Below are 23,720 nucleotides of genomic sequence, written 5' to 3'. Positions count from 1 at the left end.
AATGCAGAGAAATGTTTTATCTGATCAGAGTACCATGAGGATTAGCAACAAATAACTGGAAGCCCTGCGGTAAGTCACCAAGTCTCTTCTACATCAGCTGTTCATGTTGCAGAGTTCCTGTATAAGCCCCAATAAGCAGGGGGAAGTGTCAGCTTCACTTGGTAGCAACCACCATCTATCCAATCAACAGTATATTAATAGGGTGTTCTGTTCCAGCAGAGATTTGCAATAGCATGAGGCTTATAGGCAAACTGAGCATGAGATCTTCACAGGAAAGACATTTGACAGGTTTGTTGGTCCCACCCACTTACTGAAAGGTCACACATGTATGTCAACTAGCGTCTTCAATGCACAGAATGTTGAAAGCTGAAGCTGCATATCATTACTCTTGCATTTGACAGTTAAGTTATTTTGTTTTGTGGTGCCTACCTCTTTTGCATAATTTATACTCTTCCATTCCATATTTGAATGGTTTTATGTATTTTATCATTGTGATGGTTTTTCTTTGGTTCTATAATTGTATATTTCAGTGCTGTCACCCACCTTAGGACTTTATGGTGAAGCGTAGGTAAGAAATCTTATAAATGAATAAGTGTGCGTACAAACACACACACATATTCATCACAAATGAACTAAGAGATGTTTGAAGACAAAGAGGTCACAGAAGAAGCTCAATAAAACCACGAAAGCCCTACAAGAATTGAGAGTTCCGTATTGTTTATTTGACCATACACCTTCACGGAGCATCTCTTGTGATTCAGTATAAATAACACTTCTATTTCTCTAGTCAAACCTGTCACTAAACCTCTCATGAATAACCCTTCAGAAATAGGAGCTGCCCACACAGTTTAGCCATGAATTCTTGCTCAAAACCCTGGAAAAAGGCAGACCTGGGAAGGTATCTGTCATTTCCTCCCAACCACTTCTTGGAATATTTCCACCCACCTGTTAATGTCAGGCACAGAGGCAAGGTATCATGCTCTCATGGGATTGGCAAGCTTACAGTTATGTCGGTTTACTGGGCTATTTCCAGTACCAGAGCACCTCATAAATGGTAGCAGTTATTTTATTAATCTTGGTATTATGAAGCAGCTGCCTTCCCTCTTCAATTCAATTTTCATTGAAAAGTTTCTGTAGTTAAAAGATTTCCAAGTCAGCTCAAGGCTGAAAGGGAATCTCTTCTGGAAAGCATCCCTTTGGGGGCATGTGTGACAAAGATATACTGCTCTTCACTGACAGTAATGTTGGGCAGAATGCAGTTCTAAATGTATATTTTTATTTTTTTAAAAAAGTAGAGAAAGAAGGAGAGAAACAGCAGATAATTCTACTAGGTGTGGGAATATAAAAACTGAGCATTAAGATCAAATGGAATACTGAATTAATATTTCCAAACGATTCTTTTGAATATGTTGACAGTTTGCGGGAATCTAAATCTATAAGCATATTCATTATCCCTTACACTAGTTTCAAATTATGAAACAAACATTATTGACTAATGCTGCAATCCTGTACCTGTTTACCTAGAAGTAAGCCCCTTTAAAACCTATGATATTTCTTCTGAATAAACATGTAGAGGATTGTTCATTTCTCAAAACAAAAAGATGCCTGACAGTACATGTTAGAGCATCTGGTGATTCAGCCCCGAACACAGAGCCTTGCAAGCGGGGGTTTCACTCTTAATTTGAGCATTATTTGAAATTGCACTAATGCATTGGGGTGGGAGCTGCACGATTCCACTTGCTTACTATGCCTCCACTGGTGTGCACAGGAGGCATATTAGTGGCACATAAAGAGGCAAGCAGAAAGAGAAGTGGGCACAAGCAAGATACAATTCTAACGAGCAAATGTAGCAAGTACAGAGGCTTGAGGGTTTGGCTTACTCTAGCACATCAAACCCTTACAGCTACCAGAAGTCTACCCATCCTCACAAAAGCTATTTATGTCCCTTCAAAGGGGAGCCTCCCTTAGAAGACTAGAAAGCTCAGTCACACAATGTCCAAGACAGCTTTCTAGATCCATATGGGAATCCACTTTCAAGCTAACAGAAGGGAATAGGAAGGCTCCAACAACTTTATAGCAAGGGCTGCAAGCCCACTCCCCAACTGCTCTATGCAATTTTTCACAGGTTTCAACTTGTCATCACGGATTCCAAATGCAATAATATATAGCAGCAGTGCCCTCTACTGGCATAAGGAACAAATAGCTACGCACTTGCTCTCTTTTTGCCTTCAAAAGCTATAAAACATCAATTTCTCATAGGGCACATTCTCCAACATAAATATTCCGAGGGTAACATTAGTGGGCTTTAATCTCTTGGAATGAAGTGACATCATCACAATGAATTTAGACTATAAGATGTCTATGTAGAGGCAAACCTAATCTGGAACACATTTATGCAACTGGTACACACAAAGCCAACTAACATCGGACTGGATCCTGAGTTGCCTTTCTATGAACAGAAGGGCTCCTTCTGTTCATGGATGGGACTGCAATCCAGCAAAGACTCCCACTGGGGGGGATGGGGGCAGGCCATTTTCATAGACAACTTTTCTTTTGCAGCCTCCTCACCATCTCCCACACTGTTCCAGAGTGTCCCCACAACTATACAGGGAAACCATGAAAATTATTTGCCAGCAGAAGCATCCCAGGAGCAGAATTTTGCTTGTGGAAATGCTGGATTTAACCCTTGTGTGAAATGTTAGTTCTTGGGTGAGCAAATAATTAACTTCAGAAGCAGGTCTTTTATGTTCAATATTCAGTTCTGAAGTCCTTTCCTCTCAATTTTCACTTAAGTATCTAACCCTGAATATTAGTGTTAAGCAGGCAGAAGTCCTCTTTGACAATAAGCAAAATATATTGCTGGGAGGAGCATAAAAGTAAATATGAAACTTTAAAGCATGTAACAGCTTCTAAGAGGCACACTGCAGCCTATCAAGTTGGTTTCTCATTTCATTTAGTCCTGCAACTGGGCTATGAAGTCGTTCGCCTTTGCCAGATCTAACCTATGTAAACTTTATGAACAATTATATTTCCCCCCGTTAACAAGAGAGAAGAAAGAGAAAAACTAATTGCATGAAGGAACTGCTTTTAAAAGTTCACTGAATATCCAACATTTGCTAATGTCCTTCATTTTTTAAATGTCGCTACTTAGGGTTGTGCCCGACTAAATCACTGAGCACAAGTGGAAGGACTTCCACATATAAAATGGAACTTCTTCTACCTCTCCCCTCCCCAGGCACCCCCAGATCAGGTCTGGGAGTTCCCCAACTCTTGGGAGTATATGGGGGGAAAGTAGGAAAGTTCCATTGTGCGAGAAGTCATTCCACATGTGTAATTATTTAGTTGGACAAAACTCTTACTTACTTTCCTTTTACACTTAGTTTTAGGGCCACATCATGCATTCTTTGCTGTCATGAGCCCTGCAGCACTGTCCGGATCAGGCTTGAGTTGGTAGATTCCGAGAAATAAGGAAGAAATGGGAAGCAGGGGCTGAATTGTAGGAACGTAGGTTGGAGAAGATGGGGAGCTCATCTTTCTACCCCAACCTTTGAAAAGGGGAGCAGAGATGATGGCTCTCCCCTCTGACATTCCTGTGGAATGCTAAGCCTCAGTGGAGGCTAGAGAAGATTTTGATCAGCTGAGGAGGGAGGCTGAACCAGAGACAGCAACAGCTAAAGCAGAATCAGAATAGGAAGGTGCAATCTTGTTGCCTAGAACGAAGCACCCCCTTTGGTGAGATCAGACCCTCTTGTCTTGAGAGAGCACAAGTTTTCAATTTTCGCATTCCCACAAGTGAGAGAATCTCACAAGGGAACATGTCATGCCTTGTCTCTAAAAGCTTGGCAGGAGGAAAGTGGAACCTTGATGGGACATCTTCATCACCTTCAACCTAGTTCTGAACTTCTTGCCCTGCTCCTGAACTCCTGAATCATGACAAGTCAGTAACATTACTTTGCCAGAATAAATATCTATTTCTTACATGCAAGTAATAACTTCTGTCTGTATGTGTTGGGTGGGAGCCAGGACATTTCCTATCAAATCTACATGTGGCAAGGAACAGTGGCTAAATCTCCAACTCCCTGGCACAATGTAACCAATGTTACATGTATGTAAATAATTTTCAGTGTACATATGCGCAAAGTGGCTTTGAGGTCATGGAGCAAGAGTCCAGTAACACTGCTTAAGATTAGCAGTTTGAAATTTCTTGAACTTTCAAGAGCAGATTTGCTGAAAATCACTATCTGTTTTCATTAAGCAGAGTATCTTTATTCAGAGCTGAGTGTTCACCTTACTCAGAAATGGGTAATTCCAAAGAAATCTGGATTTTACATCCATAATCAAGTAGGCAGGTTTTGAAAACAAACTCCTGTACTATTCACACAAAAAGATGAGTGAAAGTGAAGGAACATGAAGTACATATTTCTATTTAAAGGATCCCTATTTCTGAAATGCTTGTTTCTGCCAAGTGTCAATATAAAATATATTCCTTCCCAGTATACATTCATCCATGACAAAAGGTCATGATAACTCTGGGATAGTCCCATGACTTCTCTAAAAATGAACCCATCAAATATGTGAACAATCCAGAAGGCGACACGTCATCCTGAATATCCCCAATAAAAATATATAATACATTTACACCACAAAGAGCAAAACACAGGCTACATATAGTTGTCCCCCTGCCCCATGTGGCCAGCTGGATGCCTCTCAGTTTTCTACTGCTGTCAAATTTACCCACTCCCTCTGCCATTAAATTTGCCATGGCCACAGCTGCATTTGGTACCGTCCCTGCCACCAAAGCAACTTCACTTTTGCTAACCACCCATTACTTAAAAAAACAAAACAAAGAAAACACCCCTCCCTTACAGAACTGAGCGAACGTTGCCACCTCGGTCTACCCTACTCTCTGCTTCCTCTAACCATAGATGTGCCAGGTAGAGCATCTATACAACACTTTACCTTGCACACTCAATGATCAAAAGAGAAGAAAGACAACAGCAAGATGTAGCAAGAGTCAGCAAGATCAGAATGGAACTCAGCACTGCAGTGGAGAAAGACAATCCAAACGAGGGAAAGCAGAAGGAAGCACTTGCCAGAGATAGGGAGTAGAGTGGGGAGATAAAGGGATACAGTCATACCTTGGATCCCAAACACCTTGGGAGTCAAACGTTCCAGCTCCCAAACAATCGAAACCCAGAAGTGAGTGTTCCAGTTTTCAAACATTCTTTTGGAAGCCAAAAGACCGATGGGGCTTCTGCGGTTTCCGATTAGCTGAAGGAGCCAATGTTTCCAAATGTTTTGGAAGTTGAATGGACTTCCGGAATGGATTCCGTTCAGCTTCCAAGGTACAACTGTATATGGATTTTTTAAAAAAATACCATTGCATGTCTCCTCTCATGCTGAGATAAAAGTGTGTTTGTGTTTGGTGTGTGTGTGTGTGTGTGTGTGAGAGAGAGAGAGAGAGAGAGAGAGAGAGAGAGAGAGAGAGACAGACAGACAGACATTGGTGGGGAGGGGAAAGGTTATGGGGAATGAGTGTGTCTGTGTGTATGTGTGCAAATGAGTGTGTGGTCCCTGATCTACCACCACTATCTCTGGCCCTCAGGGCCAAAAACGTTGCCCATCCAACTTTATGTGCATGTGAATTTAAAGTAAAGGTAAAGGTACCCCTGCCCGTACAGGCCAGTTGTGACCGACTCTGGGGTTGCGCGCTCATCTTGCTTAAGAGCCCGGGAGCCAGCGCTGTCCGAAGACACTTCCGCGTCACGTGGCCCGCGTGACAAAGCTGCTCTGGCGAGCCTGCACCAGCACAGCACACGGAAACGTCCCTTGTGCATGTGAATTTAGCCTTCAATAAATGTATTTAATAAGCATAATTGATTCTGGCAGAAATACTTTAAGAATAATTCAGAAAAAGAACTCCTAAATGGCAGGGGCCACATTTTGATACAGTGCTAAGGCACAAGCTATGGCTTGTTTAACCGTGCTGTCCATAAGCTGTGTACTGGCACATGCAGCTCAAGCTCTCCCTCTTGACTCCGATCTTAGTCAAATAGGGAAACAAACCCTGGAGCAGATGGATTAGCAATACATGCAACTCAGCACTTGTGCTTTGTTTCCCTCCAAACAAGACACAATCTGTGCATCCTCCTAAGTATGCACAGAATCACAGGCTACGGGCACTTGAATTCTGTGTTTAGGCTCAAAGAAAAGTTTCCAAGCTTTTCTTGCCAAGGCTTCTCCTCTTACCTTTCATTACCAATCAGGCATTTATGCCTAATGTATAGTAAATAAACTCTCTAAAGGAACTGAAGGTATGCACTTGGGACAGCAGTTGAAAATCATGCCAATAACTGTTTAATACTGAATAAGTCCATATGACAAATATTTATTTGTTTGGTTAAGCCAGTATGAGGCAAAAACCTTAAGTGCATTTGAGGGTGACTCAGGAGGGGAAAACTGGAAACAAATGCTGAATTTGTAAAGTACTTACAACACTAATTGAAAAAACAGAACAGAGTAAAACAACCCAGATTTCTGTGGGCAGTCAGGGTGGAAAATAAGTGGACATCTTTCCTTTTTATTTAAATCTATTTGCTTCTTGGATAAAAGCTCCCAAGATATATGACTGCAGAATGCAGAGGTTAGAGTCCCAGCATGCACAGTCCAGTATGCATGGATATAAATATATTAAACAGAGAGCTCATTTGCCCTTTTTCAGGCTACAATTCCTTGTATATTTCAGGAAACATTGTAAGTAACCACTATATGCACTGAACTCAGAAGAGACTTTCTTCCATGTGGACAGTGTAATATGGGAACTGGGTATCACACTATCAATGACAATGACACATGGGTTGATTATCCCCCAAAATATGCAAAGTGTCTAACCAAAAAAGCTTTATACCAAGTGCATCAAATCATCATCAATAAACAAATTAGAACCATATTAAATTTAAAAAGTCATTTATAGTTAAGAGCCTTTTGCTTACAGCAATTGCAGAACAAACAGAAAATATGTAACAGAGTCCTTTCTCATGATATTCCTGTTCATACCATCAATGAATTGCATAACTGTTTAATTTTGAAGACTGAATTGAACATATCCTAAAGTTTCTCCATTCATTCTCTAATAGGACTGTGGACATAGCACAATCTTCAAGAAATAGCAAGCAGATCCAGCTGTTGAACTGTCCTGGTTACATACTGGTCTCTGTCCAGCCCTCCCACAGCCACCACACAAGTAAATCAAAACACATCTGTGATCAACACCAACAGCCCAGGGCTGTAGTGGAACATTTTCAAATGCAGTAAAAGGTTTCCATGCAAAAATTCCTAATAAGGAACATAGCTAGGTTGTCAAATGGAACTAATTACTATTTGTATCTTGCACCTCCTGAGATGGCTCTGGCCTCAGGAAGGCATCAAAATAGAGAGCCAGTGGTCTTTAAACATATCATCCAGTATTCAAAACAGCATTTCAGTGGAAAGATTGGGGGACGTAATCCCTGGTGATGGCAAAAGCTTAGTTTGTAAGTACTTTGATTATTAAGCGTTTAGGTTGAGGCCCTACTGTAATTCAGGAAACTGAAGTTTACCACAAGCAAGGAGTAGCAAAGTAAAGAAAACTTTACTATTTGGGGGAGAAGGGGCACATTTTTTTAATGTGCAGGAGGTGGTCAGGGTTGAAACAAGAGAATATGTTTCTGTTCCATTAAAGGAAAGCAGATTACTTTAAAAAGCAAAGTGCAATGTGTACTATAATAATGTGGAGTCATTCCAACTACTCTGCCTCCAATTTATCTTTTCAGTTTGGAATACTGAAAAAAATCTTGAAAAGCCCCTGAGAGACAGGTAGATAGAAGAATAGTGTCATGATGTTTTATTCCAAAGGTAGGAAAGCAAGAACGTTACATTAATAATCAAAGCTGCAGCGCAGAAAAGTAAGCAGAAAGAACATCATTTCATACTGCTTCACACATATTTACAGGTGAAACTCGGAAAATCAGAATATCGTGGAAAACTTCATTTATTTCAGTAATTCAACTTAAAAGGTGAAACTAATATATGAGATAGACTCATGACATGCAAAGCGAGATATGTCAAGCCTTTATTTGTTATTGTGATGATTATGGGGTACAGCTGATGAAAACCCCAAATTAACAATCTCAGAAAATTAGAATATTGTGAAAAGGTGCAGTAGCTATTCAATCCATAACACCTGCAATGGGTTCCTGAGCCTTTAAATGGTCTCTCAGTCTGGTTCAGTAGGAAGCACAATCATGGGGAAAGCTGCTGACCTGACAGTTGTGCAGAAAGTCATCACTGAGACCCTCTATAAGGAGGGAAAGCCTCAAAAGGTAATTGCAGAAGAAGTTGGATGTTCCCAAAGTGCTGTATTGAAGCACATTAATGGAAAGTTATGCAGAAGGGAAAAGTGTGGAAGGAAAAGGTGCACAAGCAGCAGGGATGACCGCAGCCTGGAGAGGATTGTCAGGAAAAGACCATTCAAAAGTGTTGGGGACTTTCACAAGGAGTGGACTAAGGCTGGAGTTAGTGCATCAAGAGCCACCACACACAGACGGATCCTGGAGATGGGCTTCAAATGTCGTATTCCTCTTGTCAAGAAACAACGTCAGAAGTGTCTTCCCTGGGCTGAAGAAAAAAAGAACTGGTCTGTTGCTCAGTGGTCCCAAGTCCTCTTTTCTGATGAGAGCAACTTTTGCATCTCATTTGGAAACCAAGGACCCAGAGTCTGGAGGAAGAATGGGGGGGCACACAATGCCAGATGCTTGAAGTCCAGTGTGAAGTTTCCACAGTCTGTGTTGATTTGGGGAGCCATGTCATCAGCTGGTGTTGTTCCACTGTGCTTCATTAAGTCCAGGATCAACGCAGCCGTCTACCAGGAGATTTTGGAGCACTTCATGCTTCCTTCCACAGACAAGCTTTATGAGGATGCTGACTTCGTTTTCCAGCAGGACTTGCAACCTGCCCACTACCAAAAGTACCAAAACCTGGTTCAATGCCCATGGGATTACTGTGCTTGATTGGCCAACAAACTCGCCTGACCTGAATCCCATAGGGACATTGCCAAGAGAAAGATGAGAGACATGAGACCGAGCAATGCAGAAGAGCTGAAGGCTGCTACTGAAGCATTCTGGTCTTCCATAACACTGCAGCAGTGCCACAGGCTGATAGCATCCATGCCACGCCGCACTAAGGCAGTAATTGATGCAAAACCAAGTACTGAGTACATATGCATGCTTCTACTTCTCAGAGGTCCAATATTGCTCTATTTGCAATCCTTGTTTTCCTGATTTCATTTATTATTCTAATTTTCTGAGATTGTTAATTTGGGGTTTTCATTAGCTGTATGCCATAATATCACAATTATAACAAACAAAAGGCTTGACATATATTGCTTTGCATGTCATGAGTCTATCTCATATATTAGTTTCACCTTTTAAGTTGAGTTACTGAAATAAATGAACTTTTCCACGATATTCTAATTTTCCGAGTTTCACCTGTATGTTCCATCCATAGAGGAGGAATCAGGATTAAACAGAATTTTTAGAGAATGCCAAAAAAGGAAATCTACTGCCCTCAAGTGGTAACAAATAGCTACTTTGAGACACTGAACATTGAGCTTTTTCCACTATACAGTACAAAGGGCTTTAAAAGATTGCTTAATGAGACTGATACTGTGTGTGCCATGATTCTGCAACACAACACAGAAAAAGCAAATGGCAGGCTTTCATATCCAACATGAGACATACTCAAAGTAGACCCACTGAAATCAATGGTCTAAAGTAACTGAAATCTACTGATTTCAAAAAAAACTACTCCAACTATGGCTTACTTGGGTATTAGCCACAGAGATCAGCTTTGTAAAAAAATAAAAAAAATAAAAATCAGCTTTCATTTAAGGTCTTGAAGATAGACCAATTGCTTGGTCTGGACAGGTTGTGTTACCTCTGAAGGAACAGGTATGTAGCTTGGGGGCATTCCTCAATACATCTTTCTCATTAGATACCCAAGTGACCTCTGTGGCTAGGAATGCCTTTTACCAGCTTTGTCTTGTACTCCAGGAACAGCTGCGTGTGCATCATCAGGATAGTCTGGCCACTGCAGTCCATGTATTAGCAACCTTGAGACTGCCGTACTGCAATATGCTCTATTAGGAAACTTTTACAGCAGGGGGGCGGTCCACTGTCCCTCAGACCTTGTTGGGGGTCCAGACAATTTGAAGGAGGGACAAAAGGAACAAATTCCTATGTCTCACAAATAACCCAGAGATGCATTTTAAATAAAAGCACACATTCTACTCATGTAAAAACACCAGGCAGGACCACAAATAATCCAGAGATGCATTTTAAATAAAAGGGCACATTCTACTTATGTAAAAACATGCTGATTCCTGAACTGTCCGCGGGCCGGATTTAGAAGGCAATTGGGCCATATCCGGCCCCGGGGCCTTAGTTTGCCTACCCATGCTCTATGTGGACCTGCCCTTTGGCTTGGTCCAAAAGCTTCAGCTAGTGCAGCATGCTAACAGAGGAAGACAGCAGAGATGTCACATGCTGTTGGCTAAAACATCTGCACTGGATGCCCATAGGCTACCAGTCCAAGCTCAATATTTTTGTATTAATATACAAAGACCTGAAAAATCTGGGTCTAGGATATCTCATGGGCAGCATGAGCCCTATATTCCATGCTCCTTCACCAATATAATATGGAGGAGTGCTGTTAGTTGTCCCTAGTTTCAGAAATCTGACTAGCTGCAGCTAGAAGTCAGGGATTTAGGGTTGTTGGTACACAAGTACCACAAGTACTCTTTCAGACGAGATTTGGCAGGCATCCTTGCTGCTAATGTTCAGGCATCTTCTGAAGACCTTTTTATGCCAACAGGACTTTATGGTTGTTTAATTTTTTCTTAAGAAGAGACAGTCATTTTTATGATCATTCTGTATTGCTTTTCTGGCATCTTATGGCTTATTATATTTTATATGAGTAGGTAGTGCACCGCAAAACTAGTGAATGACTAAACTTCTGCTTAATTCAATAACGAAATGTAAGCAAATGTTCAAAAAGAAAGAGAGACTAGGTGCCAAAAACTTTCAAAAGTGTAAAGTGGGAGCAATGTAGCTTACAGCAAGGCAATTCTTTCTTAAAAAATGAGAGAGCTGCAAATTATTTGAAAGAATTACAGTAATTGGCTAGTGACAAGAACACTACAATAATTAGTCCAACACCGCTATTTTAGACTTCTTAACCTCCAAGTTATTTAGCAAATAAAGCCTGTTATTAAAGTAACACAGTTTTGTTATTTGCAGGAGAACAATGTAGCTCCCCTTCCAACAAGGTTGGGTGTAAGTCATGATGCTTCAGCCTGCAAGAGCTGAAATACAATTAGAAGAAAACTAGCACAAGCAAAGCTTAGTCAGCCATGTGGGAATACAGTCACTTCTGATAAATAGCACCCTAACAAACCAAGGCTGCCTTTCAAGAAATGAACCACACATCCAAGATAATGGTTATGATCCAAATGATTTCTTTCACAAGCAAAATACAGTTCTGCTGCTGAGGGCGGTGGGGTGGCGTCCTCAATCTCTATCCTCCAGGAACAGCCCCCGCGTCACATCCCCCCACCATCCTAGAGGGTCCCTTACATGTAGGGGAGTGGAATTGACTGCAGTGGAACAGATGCAAGGGAAAGCCTTGTTGCATGAAAGAAACTTCAATCATGCTCTCCTTGATCCCATGTGGTTTGGTTAGGACTTACTAGCTGCTCTTGAGCTGTTATCACTCCCCTGATTTTATCAAGTAATTTGTACTTGATCACATACATGTTGCAAGTGTTGCATATACAGTTCTAGATACAACTTTTTGCTGCAGTGAGGTTGCATGGAAGAGTGAGTCCTGGGCCAGTGACGACTCATGGCAGAGACGATGCATTTGTATTTTCTTCAGTTAGGAATTCTGGCAGCATCTTGATCAGCCTCACAATACTGAGTATCTTCCATGAGCATGGGGTGGGGCCAGCAAGCTCAGCCCTGCTCTAACCTCATGCACCAGCACTCATGCAAGGAGAGAATAATTCAACAACCTAATTCGGCTAAAATGCCAGGCAGCCTTTCAAATTAGAGCACCAAAATTATCCACATGCTGCGGAGCAAAGACAGAAGACAACCAACAGCTTGCAATCAGACTACGTTTTAATGCAGGCCTTTCCAATTTATAAGCCACCAGTCCAAACCTAAGACTATCTTGTAGTCACAAGAACACCTTGTCATTGCTTTTCGTCTGGACTGCAAAAGCAGGAGGATGAAGGTATCAAATATATAATACATGGCTAATGCCCTGCATTCAACTTTGTAGTTGTGCAGATTTGTGGCAATGGTTACAGCTCACTACTCCAACACTTATGCCAACAATTCCATGCAGCATACTGGTGTATACTTAAAAGAAATTTATACTACATTTACTAAGTTGCACACTTTTGATAGTTTCAGAGTTATAAATGCATAACTTACGTTTATGCAATGTGCATTTGAGAAACACTTTCTAACTATTTATATAACGAAGATTGTGAATATGGTGTCTCAGAATCCCCTTTCAGGTCCTAGAGATAAGCAAGATACCTGCTAGAAGAAAATCAAGACTCACAAATAACTAAATGGCGGTGGGGGGTAAGAAAGTGTCAAACATATGACCCGCACAAACATTACTTCAAACCTCCTGCATTATCAACAGGAACCCTGGAAACCTAACAGTCTTAAAACTCTTTTTCCTGGAACTCAAGTTTAAATTATCTTTCAACAGAGCTTGCAACCATAAAAATGGAAGCGAACCACAACCTACCAGGAGCAGCTGAGTGAGTCTATTTGCTCATGCACCTAATTTCTGTTCCCATAGAAACAGACAGACGGGAAACAGATAAGAATTGCATCTAGTGCTTTCCTGCTACCAACTATTTTTGCAGTACAACCATTGGAGAAAAGCCAGTGACAACAGCAGCAGGAAGAAATGAGTAAGAACGTGATTTTATGCTTCAGCAGGAAGCAGGCATGGACTAAAATCTGTCTACCGAATGGCTTCAACAGTCACTTACAGGGTTCTGTGGGTTCAGGGTTGCAGCATTTGTCAGGAAATTTGAGCTAAATCAGTAAGGATATTCCAAGGCTGAGAGAGAGCAGATGTCATGATTTGATACATACTGGTAGGTGTCCAGCCAAAGCAGAATCAGCCAAGGTACAGTGTTGCATATGTCTGCCCACCCATGCTATTCAACTTCTCCCCTGAAAAACAAACATCACACAACTTGCTTAATGCTAAGTACTCAGCTACCAAGTACTAAGGGACCAAAAGCTCATTTGTAGCCGACGTGTCTTGCATGTAAGTAGAACCTAAACCCAGTCCTTGGCATTTTGACTTACAAGGATTTCGGATGGCAGGGTTGGGAAGTACCTCTGCCTCAAGTCGTGGATAGCTACTACCAGATGGGATAGAGGGCTGTTGTTGTTGTTGTTTAGTCATTTAGTCGTGTCCGACTCTTCGTGACCCCATGGACCAGAGCACGCCAGGCATAGATAGATAGAGGATAGAGGGCTAGATGAATCAATACTGTGGCATCATATAAGGCAACTTCACAGGTTCAGTGCAATTATTTAAAAACAAGACCTTACCCATTTCTTTGGGGAATATATATATATTGTTAAGGTTTATTTCCTTTATCATACCTGTTATAATATTCAAATGCAATAATTCTTAGGAAACATACTGAAGCTCCAGACACATCAATGCACTCTTGATGCATTTAAGACACCAATTAAATCTCTTCCACTTAAACATTTGGGCTTCTGCTACTACTGCTGTCGCTACTACTATTTATATTGCCTTCCGTTTACAAAGTGCTTCACAATCTTTACCCTCCCCGTGTTTTATAAAACTATGAACTCAGTGTGTCTTCAACAGGTGGGCAATACCTTTTCTTGGGACCAACCAATATGTCACAAAAGTGTGGCAAGCTTTAGAGTTCTCCAGAACTCTTCGTGAAGCACAATGTTACACAAAGAAGCGGGGGGGGGGGGGACACAAGATAAAAGGGGACAGAAATTAGGCTAATGTAGTAGCTATGAGGTCAACTTGTAGGCTCAATTTCAAGGTACAGATGATAATTTTTGTGACATTTTAGTTGGTCCAAATAAAAACTATTGCCCAACTATGGTTATTTGGGGGGAGTGTGTCTTGTTTTATAATAGTTCTTTGTGCTCATGTTTTCGAATTCAAGCCTTTGCAATGGGCAGCTTTTCAAATGTTAAATGTTGGCCTCTTTGACTAAAGAATTTATTTACATGAGCTTGTTGGCTAAAGATCTGCTGAAAAGTCCTATCTAGAAACTGTGCAGTTCTGGTCACTAACTTATCTCATTAATTTGCTTGTTTGTTTATGAGATTTTGATACTGCCTTCATCAAAACTGGTAATAGCAATATTGATCAGGCAGTGCAGGAACATGTCATACTGTGTAAGATCAGCCCAGATATTCCACTTGTCTGAAATAAGGGATAAGAGACAGAAAAAGCAGGAAGGAATTTAATACCTATGATTGAACATCAGAAAATGCAAATACAGGAAGAAGAAGGGTTCAAAGGGAGTCTAAGTAAAATAGGTGATATTGAGGAGGGGGGGGAGCTTGAATTGGCTACCTGTTTCCCCTGATCAGACACAGAAGTTTCCATCTGCAAGCACACACTTCATAATTTTGTGTGTGAAGGGTAAACATGCCATGATCCTGTATTCCAAGTCCATGACAACAGAATACAGCACATAGAATATCTGCTTTTACTCTGTTTATTTTCTGTGCTTAAAAAAAGCAAAAGCCATGATCTTCCCCACTCTGTATCATCATCTACAGTTACTAGGCAACTGTGCAACTGCAAAAAAGTGCTGTTCAAATGAAAGAGAGTTGGTCAATGGTATCATGCCCTCCAAAAATGACAACAAAAACAGATAGCAGAAATGGAGTGGATTTCTGCTTCTGACATAACAAGACACTAAGTGCAAGTTGTAGGCAATATATATACGTACAGAAGTAACAAGGAGTCTTTTGGCATTTTAAAGATTAACAAGCTTGTGGTATAAGATTTCATAGACTAGAGGAATTAGAAATATGCCTGAAATGTTAACTTAGGTTAGCAGGTATATATATATATATACACACATATACAAATTTGTGGTTACATGCAAAGGAGAAAAACATTAGAAACGATCCAGGGAAAGTTAAGCATTGAGGTCCAATTTATTTCAGAAGCATGTGCTTTATTATCTCCCACTGAATGAACTAAAATACTGTGAACTGCCCTGAGATCTATGGATGAAGGGCAGTATACACATTTATTAAATAAGTAAATAAAAATAAAATTTCGATATACTTATGTTTGGCTAGGTTGTGCTGATTCATGAAATATATGGAAACCCTATATGACCTAGAAATAGGCTATTTCATTTACAAACAAAGTCATCCCTTCCAAGTTTGAACTACAAGCTGAGCACTACTGGAGCCAAATGGTCCAACTATAATTGCACATCCTATGCTTAAAGAGCATTATTAGAGACACTATTTTTAACACTGATCAGGCATCACACCAACTGTACTACAACATTTTACTTCCCAGGTGACCTCATTGGAGTTATGACATTTGTCAGGATACTTTGGCTGCAATCCAAAGCCTTACATGCCTAGAATTAAGTTCCATTGAACTAAATGGGACTATTTTCCAAGTAAGCATGCCTCAGATGTGGGATGTTACTCCACTGTACTTCAAATGCATTTGTTCTCCAGTGTACTTCAACTCCTATTTTTCTATATATGTACTTACCATTTTTTAACTTCCATAAAGCAAATAAGCAGACTGCTGTCTCAAAGACTCATCTCACAATAACCATGGTGGTTTCCAAGAGTCAATGAGATGTAGTAGATGGTTATATACAGGAAGTTAAATATTTGCAACCATTACAACAATATACTTTACTGTTATCTTAACAACGAAATAAGTATGCCACAGTAATATAGCCAAGTGACAGACAAATATCAAGACACTACCACAACCCTTTCCTAAACACACAGCACATTTTATTGCAAATATAATAAAAGCTCCTGAACTACATCAGATACAAAGGTCTATTTAGGAGGGTTTGGGAGTGAATAATTTATTCACTTTAGGTACTCTGAAACACCCCAGTAACTGTTTTGGTGCTACCAGGAAACATGGTAATAGAAAACGACAAAGCAGGCCACGATTAGGTAACTGCCAGGCTGTGGGTCAAATACAGCCCATGGTACCTCCCCACCAGGCCTGCAGCCTCCCCTCAATTCCCAGCACCACAAACCTCCCTTGGAAACCAGCAAATATTTTTCCAAGCCTAAATGTGGTACACAGGGCCATATGGGGGAATCATAAGTGGGAAGCAAAGGGTTAACATTTATAGCTGAAAAAGCCCCCCATGCCACCTTCAGGCTTGGATAAAAATCCCTCCCATTGACTCCAAGCCTGATTCTAGCAAGTAGGTTTGGATGTGTCCATGTGTGCATCTGTTTACCACCATCACCAGAATATGTGGCTGTGTCTAACCACCACCACTGTTTGCATGCAGCAGCTGACAGCATTCCACCACAGCCAAAAAAGTTTCTCCACCCCTGCAGCGGGATGTGCAAAGCCCATCACCCCAGATTTATCTTAAGTTGCCTTGCTCTTTCCTGTCACACTGAACACTGCCTTTCACACTGAACACACCATGGTAGCTTGCTCATATAGTACCCAAGCTGCAAAAAACTAAAATGAATATCCAATAACATGCATACAGCAGGAACACTTATGTGGAAGAGAAGCAGGGAACTTGTAGTTTCACCCTGTCAAAACAAGATGTTTAAAATGTCAGGAAGGAGCCAATAAGAGTTAGAAAGGAGAAGTGTGTTCAAACTAAGGAAAACCCCAGATTATCCTTCATAATTTGCACACCATCAACTGCATCATGGATTGAACCAAATAATAATGAAAGCAACAACATTTGGATTGCTTTTTTTGTTTAATAAAGCACTGGAGAAACAAATCATCTTCAGCTATTTAAATAAGGACTAAACTAGAAGTGGTTCCACCAAAGCCCAAATACACCAGTAAGCAAGGCATTGAAGTTGCATCTCACTCTGTGCAAATACCAGCACAATGACGGCATTTTGTATGTGTGTTGGATTCTTCATTCAGTTGTGTCCTGGTATGTACTGGACACAATGAAAACATACAGATCCATTGCAGAACCAGAACAAAACCATCCCCCAAAATGAATGCCTTTACCAGTAAGTCATATCTAATGGAGGATAAAGAAAATAAATGGAAACAACATGCTTCTGCTTGTATAAAATATAAAGAAATAAATAGCCATCACCACCACCGTAATAACAATAGTAATAAATCTTCACACAAGTCTCAGTGGCTCTCCCAACACTAGTAACATAAATAACTATCACATCTATAGACAAAATACCTATATAAATGCAACAGGAATCTACAGTTCATTTTATAATTTTCCAATTAATTGATCTAGGGAATAACAACATTAAGAGGAAGATACATTTGATCTCTACAGCACAGGAAAGGATCAAACAATTGTTTGGACATGTTCTAGGCTGTTCCACAGCAGGCAGTCCTGAAATCTATGAAAGATTACTTAGCCATACATCTATGGAGGCTCTTAAATGGCCTGAGCAACATACTTACTTGAATCCTCCCATCGGAGAAGATGCAGTTTCCAAGCTGAATAATACAGAAAGCCCAGCACCAGAAAGAGACAGAGGGCTAGTAGCAGGTTACGCATGTACACCAGCAGTCCCATCTTCATATAGGGTTGTCTCTTTTATAATACCTGGGGGAAAGAAACCAGTTTGAGCCTTGCATTTTCTAGTTTGTTTACTGAACCCTCTGCAACCTAATACACACAGACATAACATATCAAGCAGCACATCTGTTCACTTCCTAACATGTATTTTATGTAGACACTCTTATCAGCAATAGCAACACCACAATTTTATGTCTCTTGCATGGAATTAAGTTCCATTTAAATGATCATGATACATTTCTGAGTAACAGTCTGTGAAAAAACAACTAACAACAGGGAAAAAATCTGAGTAACTGTCTGTATGCGAGAAATAAATAAATAAATCAGGGGTTGCTCCTCCAAACATTGGTCTATAAATGCTATTCTTAGATGCTATCAGATTCCATAGGAAGCCAACTCATTCCTAGATCACTATGTTTAGAAAATCCACTGCTCTATAACACATGACCTCAATTATAAAAACTCAGAACAAGCTATACTAAAAGTCAAAAAATATTCCACAACACGAGATAATTGGCATAAGATAATTATTTTAAATAGAATACAATAAAAAATATTGAGTATATGAAATTATTTTCCCAAGAACTTGCTGGCTTTAATTCGCACAAATCTTAAAAGTACCATTCACATTCATTTAAACTTTCTAATAGCCATTTACCCTCAGCAATATAGCCCATGACTCTTTCAACACCATAATGCAATGCAATACAGGGTTATAGCAACATTTCCCCCAAAATTAATAATATTTAATTCTGAGACAAAGCTTCTACACAGCCGAGCACCATTGGTATTTTAAGATTAAATGAGATGTATGTCCATGGCTACAGCAGTCAATGGAGATGTGGTAGAGCAGGTGCTAACAAGAGCTGCATTTTCTACAACTGTCTAAAAAACTATGGGCATAATAGCAACTTGGCATATGCCTTAATTAGAATCTATCCCATATTGGAGCCAAAAATTCTGGAAATAATTGCTCATCTCTCAATAGCAATAAGAATGGTGATAATTCTAAATGGAAAAATACTAATCCGCTGTCCATAATCTGTACACATGAATGAGGAAAGCAAGGAATGAGAAGAGAGGACTCAAGGCCCGTGGCTTGTTCCCAGTCTTCCAAACCATGGTTTTGACTAACATTTTAATTCAACCAAGGTAGCACCATATATTTCTTAAAGCCACTAGGTACTTGGTATCTTCATCATGTCAGATTTAGTTTTCATGTGGAAAAGAGATAAAATTAACCATCTCTCATAGAAGGTTTATTAACTTTGCATGTGCAAAGATTTTCTCAACAAGTGATGGACTCACGTTTAGTATATATTTATCACATCACTTACAAAGCAAGCATGAGCAAACGATTAGGAAATTAAATGACAGAGCTCCTCTTGACTTTCAGCAACTAAAGAAAATAAGTATTAGCATACCAAGAACTGGCCATATACAGAAACTCTGAAAAAAAGAAACGCCAGCTGGCTTGAAGGCTCGTACAAACTTCAGTATTCTGCCAGCATTTGAAGTCTGGCCACTATTTCCAATTATCTGATACCCTGTACATTTTCCAAATCCCATTTCAGGACACCTGCTTCAAACAGACTGCAAGAGACAAACACAAAGAACTTCCACCCACATTCCTCACATATAGCATTACAAGACATGACTGATGAATGCTGAAGGCCCCCTTGAGTAGTCCAGAGATCCCTGCCTATTTCAAAGCAGACCCCCTATCCTCCAGTATCCTATATGAATAATTGACCAGGAAAGCTCATGCCTTGAACACCTCTATGTACTGTATGCATCCCGCTGTTGCACTGCTTGTTCACTTCCTTCCCACTAGTTTGTTGTGAAGAGAAAGATATTTCAGAAATCCCATCTGACAGCCAGCTGGAGCTCCAGAATCACATTTAGAAAAGTCAGGAAGAAATCTAACAGCCTCCTCTGTAACTGTAGCATTCAGGAGGAAGGGTGGAGCTTAAACTTCAACCGTGGCATTGCTCAAAGAGAGTCCTGCATCTTCTAATTATAAGGCAAATTCAGCATTTAATAACAAAGGGCAGAGTTGCTTAAGGCAAGAACATTCAATTCTGATCGCTAGAGCTCTTCCAATAAAAATCTCCCCGGAGCAGTAACCAAAGTATTGTATGCTACCAAAATTGGCACAAATACATGTATTATTCTTCACATTATTACACCACAAAATTTACTAGTGGGTTTAAACAAAAAATAGATATATGATTCAAAAATTATTCTCTTTGTTTCCTTGACCATTCAGCTGAAAAAGAAAACGCCACTACATAAAATAAAACACAAAACAGACCCTTCTGATCCGGAGTGAAATCCTATACTCAGAACTAACCCTCAGTGAGTTCAATGAGACTGATTCCAAGATAAATGTGTATAGGATTTCAGCCTAAAGCTGATTGAAACATTACACCAAACCATGGTTTGGCATTGCATCCAGACCTGGGCTTTCCATAGGCATCTGGCTGGTCATTATGGAAACAGAATGCAGTAGTGGCCCGTGCAACAGAATAGGTGGGGATCTGCTACTCTTCTAGCTTCTGAACAGAGCACATCACCTGCACTTAATGAAGGGAGGAGGGGCAAAGTGCAGGAAGCTTGGCACTGTGCTATGCAGGAAAGTCAAAGTCTCGGCCTCTTCCAAGATACAGCAGAAAAAGGCCTGCTTCACAGAAACAAGTTCCAGCTGACTAGAGCACATTTCTTGCATAACTATTTCGTCTGGATTAGGAAAAGTCACTCACATCTCGAAGAAGAAGAAGAAGAAGAAGAGGAGGAGGAGGAGGAGGAGATTGGATTTGATATCCCACTTTTATCACTACCTGAAGGAGTCTCAAAGCGGCTAACATTCTCCTTTCCCTTACTCCCCCACAACAGTGGGGCTGAGAGACTTCAGAGAAGTGTGACTGGCCCAAGGTCACCCAGCAGCTGCATGTGGAGGAACGGAGACACGAACCTGGTTCCCCAGATTACGAGTCTACCGCTCTCAACCACTACACCACACTGGCTCTCCATTAATACACCACACTTTGCTCCATTAATACTAAATTTCTAGGCACACTTAGGGAATAATCCACATTATAGGACTTCCAAGTAAAGATACATATGAGTGAGTTGTAAGAGGGACTCATGTTCTCACCATCCTTGTTTTGATATTACTAGCAAAATTGTGTCAGGCTGAAGAACTCACACACGTGAGCTTTAGCCCATAATAAATGCTCTACCCCTCGAGAGTAGAAAAGCTAATACATGATTAAAACAAATTCCTTAATTTAAAGAAATGATGAAAGTATCTTGAGATTTAGACTTACCCTCATCACACAAAAGCACCAAGGAGAACAGTAATAAAGTTGGAAGAAATTTATTCAAACCTTTTTTTTAAATATAGCTGTAAGTCCAGCCCTCTTAAGTTCAACTCAAGGCCATGTCTTTTGTCTGTTCTGACTGGTTTGGGCCCCGCTCTTAGCATTAATGCACAAAGGTCAATATTAGGACTAGCCCAATGTAACTTTTTTAAAATAGTCAAATATACAACTGTCACCAAATCTTTAACAAAATCCCACACAAATTGTGAAGAGCTCCATGAAGATCTCTACTAGACTAGATAAAATAATTGTTGAAGAGATTCAACTAAAGATCAATGTGATGTACAGTGGGACAAACAACAACCCAGCAAATGCACACGGATGGAATCCCACTTCTGACCTCTTGATTACCTCATCTCATTGCCTGGTAAGTTCCCATACAAAATAAATGTATGCATAAGTCAAGCTGCAATCCTACACATACTTTCCTGAGAGAAATTCCAATTGAACTCAATAGCATATGCTTCCGAGTACACATGCATAGACTTGCCTTTTTCACACTCAGAGAAAGTGCACTAGATTTGCACTGGTACAGAGATGTAAACTTTAACTGTTTTGCACACCCTAAGAACTATTTTCTGTAGCATATCTCAACATGGAACAGATTTCCTAAATACCTTTGGTCAGTCAGTACTCTGGTCAGGTGTTATTGATTTCTCTTATCAGCAAATTCTCCAGCTACTTTCTACATAAATATTGTCAATGTTTCTGCAACATATGGCAAGATCCAAAGGGTTCATTTTTTAAAGGAGCTCTGTCGTTAGCCTACAAAGGTTATAAAGGTAATTTTGGCAAATGGAGATGCATTTCGGAATAGAGCCCTTCAAGGTTTCCTCTGCATTCTAACTAAGAAAGGCTTGTGTTACAGTTACAGTCAGCGTTTTGTTGACCTTTCCCTTTGGGTCACTGAATGAATAATAATGCAGTTGGAGAATTTATCTGGAAATGAACTAGCATGTGAACAGTCACACGGGTGAACAGTTAACCCATAAAGTGCAATCACGTATGAAATAACCATAAGGCAAAAAAAGAGGCACGCCCCAGATTTAATCATCATTCTTGCTTATTTCTTCCTCCCTCATGACCTCTCATCTTCCATTCACTGCTACATAGAAAATGTTGGCACAGAGGAACACATATTAGCTGGCGAGATACAACCGCCTTTCTGGGAAGAGTCCTGAGGTAACACTCAAAGACCGATTGTCTCCCTACCGGCCCAGTCGTGTAATCATCCACCCATACAAGTACTAGATCCCATTCAGGAGCTAAAACCAAGACAGGGAGATTCTGAAATCGCAGTACAGTACAGTGCTCGGTGGGTGACCCAAAGGGAGTTGTTTAGATGGCGAGCCTGAGGCTATATATTTGATGGGAAGGGGAAAGGTGGGAGGCGAGGCGCTCCTGTGGTGAAAAGGAGGTTCTGGCCACACATGCGGTGTACTTTAATGGGTCTTCTCTTGAGAGTGAGAAAGGAAGCAAGAGAGGAAATCCCTGGAGTCTCATGGGATCCCTCATTTCCTCACTCTCAAGAGAAGATTCCTGGCAAGGCAGGGTCCACGTGAGGTGGTGGAGGAGGAGGAAGAAAAAGAAGAGCAGGACGGGAGGGACGTAAATAAGAAAAAATCACTGCGGGGCGAGAGGTTGACCTGGGCAAAGAAAAGATATTGGATGCAGAACTGAAGCGCTCGCTCGCTCGCTCGCTTCCTTCTCCTCCTCCTGCACCACCACCACTACCCCGGAACGGATACCGCCTCCCTCCGCCTCCCATCTCCTCACCAGAGCATCAGGGGGATCCCGGCCGCCCTTCCTCCGGGTTCGGGTTCTGGCTGCCCCGCCGCCCGCCATGCCGGGCCGGGCAGCGGCGGCAGTACTAGCCGGCCTCAGGGGCAGGAGGGGGGGCGTCGGTCACCAATCGCACAACAAGGCGGGACTTCCGATGGCCAATGGAGAAAGGCGAGGGGCATTCTCCACAAAGCGCTCAGCGACTGCGGGAGCGCGGGGGGCTCCCTGCCGCCCAATCAGAGGCAAGGAGGGTCCTCCACTCAAGCGTACCAAAGACGGAGGCCCTCAGCTGTCCAATCATGTGACGCGAGGAGCGGAGGGGGGCGAGGGCCGTCCAATCAGTGGGGCCACATCCTTTTATTTTCCCTCTCCGGTTCTCCCCGCTCCCCCCTTTAACTCTAGGCGGGGCGTTACATATCCTCTGTAGCCAATTGAGGAATAGCGTGGGAGGACCAGCGTCCTCTGCAGAGATTAGGAAGGGTCGGGGGCAGAATAATAAAGGTATGGACTGGAATCCCAGACACTGGGAAAGAGGGAAGGGAAGGAAGTCAGGAAGGGAGGAGAAGGGACCAGTCGTAGCACATCCGACCTATTGTAGGCTGATTGAGACGCTAGCCGCTAGGAGGAAAAATTCTCGTCCGAATGCGGCAATGCGTGTAGGT

General features: G+C 41.2%; 1 protein-coding gene across 11 annotated transcripts in view; it reads right to left on the bottom strand.

The window, feature by feature from the left end:
- ST3GAL3 (ST3 beta-galactoside alpha-2,3-sialyltransferase 3) overlaps positions 1-23,324 on the bottom strand; it is a 165,477-nt gene extending 142,153 nt beyond the window's left edge. For 9 of the 11 annotated variants that reach the window (XR_014527878.1, XR_014527879.1, XR_014527880.1 and 6 more), the window contains exons 1-2: positions 23,053-23,324; positions 17,776-17,920 (exon numbers count right to left, since the gene is read on the bottom strand). Coding sequence is in view for 7 of the 11 variants with exons in the window: in XM_083510791.1 (XP_083366917.1) it covers positions 17,776-17,896 (121 nt within the window). In the remaining 4 variants the exon portion in view is untranslated. Of the gene's footprint in view, positions 1-13,436; positions 13,566-17,775; positions 17,921-23,052 lie in introns of those variants that run through there. The other 2 variants (XM_083510792.1, XM_083510795.1) reach the window with 2 other exon arrangements.
- Positions 23,325-23,720: the final 396 nt, after the last annotated feature.

This window comes from Podarcis liolepis (assembly GCF_965112155.1).
Source record: "Podarcis liolepis genome assembly, chromosome: 6".
Taxonomy (NCBI): Eukaryota; Metazoa; Chordata; class Lepidosauria; order Squamata; family Lacertidae; genus Podarcis; species Podarcis liolepis.
This window is presented reverse-complemented; position numbering and strand designations above follow the sequence as displayed.